At 46.0% G+C, this 7,865-nt stretch overlaps 1 protein-coding gene across 1 annotated transcript; it reads left to right on the top strand.

Annotated features, from left to right (window-relative positions):
* Window positions 1-4,405: 4,405 nt before the first annotated feature.
* Window positions 4,406-6,203, top strand: CETN1 (centrin 1). The gene has a single exon (XM_003914215.5). It carries the CDS (start codon window positions 4,463-4,465, stop codon window positions 4,979-4,981), a length of 519 nt encoding a protein of 172 aa, XP_003914264.1. The 5' UTR covers window positions 4,406-4,462; the 3' UTR covers window positions 4,982-6,203.
* Window positions 6,204-7,865: the final 1,662 nt, after the last annotated feature.

The raw sequence follows: 7,865 nt of genomic DNA, 5'->3' as shown, positions 1-7,865 counted from the left end.
CAGGAACATAAGGCAAGTGATACAGGAGACAGAAATTATTTTAAGCAGATAATGAGGGCAAAAGAGTCCTCGGCAGAATGGCTTCTAACAAAGAACAGCCCAAGAAATCACTTCTTTTCCAACAAAGAGCAGCCTGGGAGATCGGGCTGCAAACACAGAGAAGGAAGCTGGAAACTTGCACGAGGGGATGCCAGCAGCTGCACAGTTAGAAAGAGGTGCCTGGGGCCAGGAATGTCCACCACGGGGGCTCCACCTCCCCTCTGTTTTTAGCACATGCACAGTAAGAAAGAAATAAGTGGCCGGGCGCGGCGGCTCACGCCTGTAATCCCAGCACTTTGGGAGGGCAAGGCAGGTGGATCACAAGGTCAGGAGTTCGAAACCAGCCTGACCAACAAGGTGAAACCCCGTCTCCACTAAAAACACAAAAATTAGCCGTGTGTGGTGGCACCTGCCTGTAATCCCAGCTACTTAGGGGGCTGAAGCAGGAGAATCGCTTGAACCTGGGAGGCGGAGGTTGCAGTGAGCCAAGATCTCACCACTGCACTCCAACCTGGGTGACAGAGTGAGACTCCTTCTCAAAAAAAAAAAAAAGAAAAAAGAAAAATAAGCAACATGGAGTAGCTACTCACCTGTATAATAAAAGCTTGGGGTGGGGGCTGCCAGAGATTCGTGCCCTATGCCAATGGCACACACGGTCCTAACCAGTTTTTCACGCCCTATGTAGATCCGACACCGCCTCCCCACTAGCTCATCTATAACACCCCCTGCATTTAACCACGGATAGGCAACTCATTTTTTCGGGACCCCTCTCTGGGGCAGAGAGCTATTCTCTTTCTTTCACCTACTAAAATTCTGCTCTAAACCCCACCCTTTGTGTGTTTCCGCATCCTTTACCTCCAAGGCTGTGAGACCGAGAACCTTGGGTGTCATCCCAGACAACAAGGCCGCTTCACAAGTACACCTGGAAGAGAGCCAAGTGGACACCTTGGAGGTCAAGTGCCCCGTTTGATCTTGAACCTAGGATTTTATATGCTGGCCTACTTCCGGCATTTTGTGCCCCTTTCCCTCATTCTTCCCTTAGGGTGAACCTCCCACGTGCATAGTGCCCTGCTTGTGATTGGGAGGTGAGCATGTGCAGTGTGTTTAAGAAGTTGTATGCGTGCTCACCGAAGGCTTTCTTCCCTTTTCCAGTGGAACGCCGCTAGAAGGTCATACTCTGCCATTTTGTCTCTTAATGCGCATGCTCAAGCCCACTGGCCCAGTTCCTGAGATCTTAATTGGAAGCTGCCGACTACCAATTTCAAGTGTATTCATCTGTTGGGAAACTGCCTCTCCCTGTTGTGGCCATGATCAATGATCATTTTAGAGCGGCAGTGTGAGAACTGCCAAACCATCCCCTGATCGTCACCTGACATTTCTGGCCGGCTGGGAGGGGAGCCCTTCTCTGCCCTACTCATGCCTGACTACCTACCTACTCTAACAAAATCAGTATCTTGTCTTCGCAGTGATTCTTTATTTTGGTAATATAGAATCAACGTGTGGAGAAGGCAGCATGATGTAGTGAACAAAGCTTCAACAGGCCAGGATTTAAATCCCAGAGCCACCATTTATTGGCCATGTACCATCAGATATGTGTTACAGGCCTCTCCTGGTCCTCATTTTTTTCATCTGCAAAATGGAAAGTGATGGCAAGGATCAAATAAGACGACAACTACAAGAAGCAAGCCCAAAGCTAGGCACACATTAAATGTGTTTCCCTTCCCTTCTTAAGTCAGAGTTTGGACTCTGAACATAAAATGTAACTCCCCACCAAGAGTTGACTCTGACTATGGGCACTGTTTCTATGAAGGAAGCTCTTGGTGGCCCTTTGTTGTAACTGTTGATTGCACACATCTGGAAACCATGACAACCGTTGTGCTTTGAGTTCAGCTTGGCCCAAATGTGGCTCTATATAAGGCAGCTTCTATACTTCAGTTTTTCCCAACACATCATAGCTTGGCTTGAGTTTGGGCAGAGGGATGGGTGCCAAAGGAAATGTACAATGTCTGGGAAAAATTCGTATTCAACTAACAATTACCCAGATCTGTATGGCCCCACTGGGGCGCTGTTCCTGGAGCTTTCGTGTCCATTCTCCCACTGAAAATGCAGTAGGAAGCTTTATGATGATGCCTACTTTGCAGGTGTTTTGATGACTCTGGGTGGTTTAAATGACTTTCCAAGGTCACAGAGATAATAAGGCAAGGACTTGGGATAAGATCCCAGGCTTCTGTCATGGAAGAAAGCAGGTCACAAGGATTTGCGGTGTTGGAAGAACAGCGGCTGTAGCATCTGCCTGCCAAAGTGGGCCTTGAGTTGACACTGTCCACAACAAGCACTGGAAGGCAGGAGAGGGGAGGTCCTATGTAAGTTTCCTTGGCCTTTAGAAGAAACCCTGTGTCCAGGCTCTCTGTCAACTAAGTCACATATCGAGCTGGGGCAGGTAGTGATATATGGCTAATTAAATGTGCCGTGTAAAAAATTCCTGACCACTAATTTTAAAAAACAGTTTGTAAAACACTCCTGGCATCATTTAATCTTTTGGGGTTTTCACTTGTTGTATTCAGAAGGTATTTTAGGACCAACATTGTCATGCATTCATTCAACGAATATTTATTCACCTACTTACTGTGTATCAAGCACTGTTTTGTTTTGTTGTTTTGGGACAGAATCTCACTCTGTTGCCTAGGCTGGAGTGCAGTGGCACGATATCTGCTAACTGCAACCTCCGCCTCCTGGGTTCAAGTGATTCCTGTGCCTCATACTCCCAAGCAGCTGGGATTACAGTTGTGTGCCACAACTTTCGGCTAATTTTCGTATTTTTTTGTAGAGACGGGGTTTCACCATGTTGGCCAGGCTGGTCTTGAACTCCTGACCTCAGGTGATCTGCCCGCCTTGGCCTCCCAAATTACTGGAATTACAGGTGTGACCCACTGCGCCCGGCCATTAAAACTTTTTAACACAAACTCTTCAAAATGCCATCTTTTGTAACCTTCATAGGTTACAAAAGGTATTAATAGATTGAGATTTGCTGGGGGAAAGAATGCTAAAAAATAAGTCAGCTTTCTTTTCTGTAACCATTTAAAGAAATACAAAGTAATTCTACAGGTAATTCCTTGGTGGGCTTATTTGGTAATTTTTTTCTTTCTTTTCCATTTTTCTCTTGCTCTTTGGTTTGTAGGAGGACCCCTTTATTCCCAGGAGGCAATTTTGAGTCCCAACATGTCCTGCATCATCTCCCGTGCCCACTGCCAAAGGAAGGCTACCAGAGCGTGGGTTTCAGCACAGCTCTGATTGGATGATGAGCAAGGAGAGTAATATGCTGCTAGGGGGTTAGAGAAAAAAAAAAAACAAACCTAGAATACCAGAATGTAGTATTTCAAATTTCCTCCCTCCAAATCAAAAGCCTTGTGAATGAAATTATGACCATTATTCAAGTGTAATTATACTGAGTATGTAAAATGGAAACACTGAAAGTAAATCATACATTTGGATATTACATTTCATATTTGAGAACATTCCAGAAACATTTTATTATTGTTGAGTGTAATGTCAGGAGACAAACTTCTACAAATTTTATACATAAATTTTTCCATTTTCTCTGTTTCCCATTTATGTCAAGTTGAACACATGGTGTGACTTTTAATATTCTCTCTTCCTTCTCCTTCCCCACATTGAATGTCAAGTGATCACACTCAATCTTGATTATCCTAAATTTATCCTTAGGCTCTATCACCCCATTGTGTGTTGCAGCCAGAACAAGAGGGTTTTTAAATTAATATCAAAAGGAGAGGCCAGGCTTGGTGGCTCATGCTTATAATTCCAGCACTTTGGAAGGCTGGGGCAGGAAGATCCCTTGAGCCCAGGAGTTTCAGACTGGCCTGGGCAACATAGTGAGATTTTGTCTCTACAAAAAAAAAGATTTTTTTAATTTAGCAGGGTGTGGTGGCATGCCCTGTAGTCTCAGCTACTATGGAGGCTGAGGTGGGAGGATCACTTGATCCTGGAAGGTGGAGGCTGCAGTAAGCCGAGTGGCACCAGTGCACTCCTGTCAAAAGAGAGAGAGAGACAGAGGCTCTAAATAAACCTATAAAACTATAAAACTGGGGTCTTATGGATGCTAGCAAATATCTTGGAAAGAACTGCCAGCTCCAGTCAATTACGGAAGACCACGGCGGCTACAAGCTGTTTTCCAGCTCAGGCGCCAACTCGTGGAAACTGGGTAATACCGAGGGAACTGCGGATTCTCGCGTGAACAGGATCTCGCCGATGTGGGGGCGTAGGAAGAGTCTCCTCAGGCCCGCTCCAACCCCCAACGGACTTAGGGGTTGGCGGTGAACTACGGGTGGCCCCGCGCCGCGCCAGCTGGGGGCGCCCGAGCGCGAGCGCGGGGCGGCGCCGTTGGGATCACAGCCGAGGCGGGAGAATGGCTTCCAGCTTCAAGAAGCCCAGCGCCGCCCCCACCAGCCAAAAGAGAAAGGTGGCGCCTAAGCCCGAGCTCACTGAAGATCAGAAGCAAGAAGTTCGGGAAGCGTTTGACCTCTTTGACGCGGACGGAAGCGGGACCATCGACGTGAAGGAGCTGAAGGTGGCCATGAGAGCTCTGGGCTTCGAACCCAGGAAGGAAGAGATGAAGAAGATGATCTCCGAGGTGGACAAGGAAGGCACGGGGAAGATCAGCTTCAATGACTTCCTGGCCGTGATGACTCAGAAGATGTCCGAGAAGGACACCAAAGAAGAAATCCTGAAGGCCTTCAGGCTCTTTGATGACGATGAGACCGGGAAGATCTCGTTCAAAAACCTGAAGCGCGTGGCCAACGAGCTGGGGGAAAACCTCACCGATGAGGAGCTGCAGGAGATGATCGACGAAGCTGATCGGGACGGGGACGGCGAAGTGAATGAGGAGGAGTTCCTTCGGATCATGAAGAAGACCAACCTTTACTGAAGTCGGTTCAGAAGCTAAAGTGACTCTCTGGGTTCCCCGCTTCCATTTTGTGAAACCTTAGAGGACGGCGGTTGCCTGTCCCTTCTTCACCCCCTCACCCCCATAATTTGTCTAGATCTATTTCCATATCTCTAGTTCAATTATAGAATTTGAAAGATGCTTGTAATGTGAGTTTTGGTTTTTAATTCTCAAGAGCCTACCTGGAGCACTTAAGGTTAAACAAAGGGCCCTGAAGTTTGAGTGCGCCCTCCATTTGCCCTGTGCTAAACTTGCAGAGACATTCGCTGAGCTGGAGGCAGGACAACTTCTGGGACACACAAAAATGTGATTCCCTTTGTCACTTCTTTGGTGGTCTTAAATTATCTTGCTTCATATATCATTCCTTAAATTCCAGTCATTGTTCCAGCATAATGAGATGGAATCTGCCAGTAGATTTGCCTAGCCTGTCCACTTAGCTGAATACTGGTTTGAAGGAAAACAGAGTGGCCACTTGCAAACTTACTGAGCTCAGGACAGATAATCTTATAAAGAATAGGCTTGCTTGGGTGGTAGTACGTTGTGCAATGTAGACTATTCACTGGCTTCATACGTGCAAATGATTCTTCGTTTGTGTGTAAATTGTCCACCGATTCTTCGTTTGTGTGTAAATTGTCCACCGTGCGTTTATCTAGGGCTAGTATGTATACCTGGGCTACAGAATAAAAATAAAATCTAATACTGGCCCAAGCAAAGTATAATTTGCTTAAGAGGTTATGCTAACAAATGATTTTGAGTAAATATCTACAAATGTAGGATCTTAGTTTAGGAAATTGTAGGGAATACCTTTATATAACATTTTAAGCTACTTACAGTCCTTGGAAATATCAACAAATATCTTAGATATCAGACTATTAAAACCTTAGTCATCTCATTACTGCTTGATTATAAGACACTTTCTCCCCGCCAATCCTTAGAACATCTTGGTTCTTGGTACTTGACTTTTAGCCCCTCTGACATATAGTTGATGTTAGAGTGTCTGGCGTTTAAGTAGTGCTCTATTTTACAAATCCCAGTAAACTGTTCCACTGTGGCTTGTTTATGTGTTAATACTGCTTGTTTTCTGTTATAAATTCTTTCTTGCTTTGGAGTAAGATATCTATCGTTTTGAATATCTACAAATCTGAAGTTAAAGAAAATTTTTTAAATGTAATTGTGGGAAAATAAATAGATCTGCTGAGATGGAGGCTTTGACTAGTGTTTTAATAATAGGCAACAAAACAAAAAGGCAGGATATTTTGGTCACAACTAAACCTAAATTAAATCCTCATACAAAGCCCCATTAAGATAAATGCTCAAATTCTGGGAACATTTCACTTGCTTTGCCAGCAATTTTACCCTTCAGAGGGTGTGGATCTAATCAGGGGAACAAACTACCCTGGACTTAATTCTCATTAACGGGGACTAATTTGTCAAAGCGGCAGTACTAGCTGAAGTGATGGGTATGGTAGTATTCACTGTGAGGATTTTGCTGAGGTGCCTGGCACAGGGCAGGGGAACTCACCCAGGCTGCAAGATGCTAATGGTTCAGGTTCAAGGTCTTAGTGTGGACTCAGGTGCAGTCAGGATGGGAACAGGTACAACTTGGGCCAACATCAGTATGAAGGGCCTGATCTGAGGGCGGGGGGAGGAGAGGGTATTCTGGGAAGCATGAGTTCCTGGTATCCTGTTGACCAGAGTCTTGGCCCAAGGATCAACGTATGAATTAAAAGTAGAAATACCAGAAACAAAGAAAGTTGGCAGAAACTAGGAGAAGCAGAGTCTCAGCCAACTGGACTGGGCTCAGTCTTGGCTACTGGCCCAGCAGATGATAGAAGAGAAAACCAGGAACCCAGGCTGAAGCCCAGCGGTCGGGCTGGCCACACACCTCAGGCCTTACAGGGGTGGCCTGAGGGCATGGTCCATTCCAAACAAGGAAAGGGGGCTCCAGAATATTTCTGAATCCCACTCACTGCCAGGGAAGAACCTCTCAATTCACTGAAGAGTGCATTCTCCTGCCTCTCAATAGGCTCATACTCTAGAGAATATGGGGACAAGGGGAGGAGGGTCTACTGGAACACGCCTAAACTGGCATTTAAATTTTAAGATAAGTTAATCATACATTGGCTGGGCCAGCCATGTCTCTTAGTCTTTACAAAAGTAGAACACAAAAAAATTCAATGGAAATCTGCAGACAACTATTTGCAGATGAGGAAACACGGCTATAAAGATTGTGAAGAACTGGCCAGGTGCAGTCGCTCACGCCAGTAATCCCAGCACTGTGGGAGGCCAAGGCAGGTGGATCACTTGAGATCAGGAGTTGGAGACCAGCCCGGGCAACATCGCAAAACCCTGTTTCTACTCAAATTACAAAAATTAGCAGGGCGTAGTGGTGCCCTCCTGTAATCCCAGCTACGTGGGAGGCTGAGGCAGGACAATGGCTTGAACCTGGTGATCAGAGGTTGCAGTGAGCCAAAATCATGCCACTGTACTCCAGCCTGGTTGACAGAGCAAGACTCTTTCAAAAAAAAAAAAAAAAAGAGAGAGAGAGAGAGAGATTGGCTGGTCCCAAGGCATTCCAAATTGGGATGAGGAATTTGGGCCTTTAAAACTTCTCATTGACTGTCAGTCACTGGGCATGAGCAGTCCCCAGGAAGAGAGGATGACTTCGAGCAAGGTGGACGTCTTCAGTCAAGGGCAATCACTGGTTAGTTCCACTGTTTGTTTGTTTTTTTTTTTTTTGAGACAGAGTCTCACTCTGTTACCCAGGCTGGAGTGTAGTGGCACGATCTCGAATCACTGCAACCTCCGCCTCCCAGGTTCAAGCAATTCTCCTCCCTCAGTCTCCCGAGTAGCTGGGACTACAGGC

The sequence above is a fragment of the Papio anubis genome, chromosome 19, assembly GCF_008728515.1.
Source record: "Papio anubis isolate 15944 chromosome 19, Panubis1.0, whole genome shotgun sequence".
Taxonomy (NCBI): Eukaryota; Metazoa; Chordata; class Mammalia; order Primates; family Cercopithecidae; genus Papio; species Papio anubis.
This window is presented reverse-complemented; position numbering and strand designations above follow the sequence as displayed.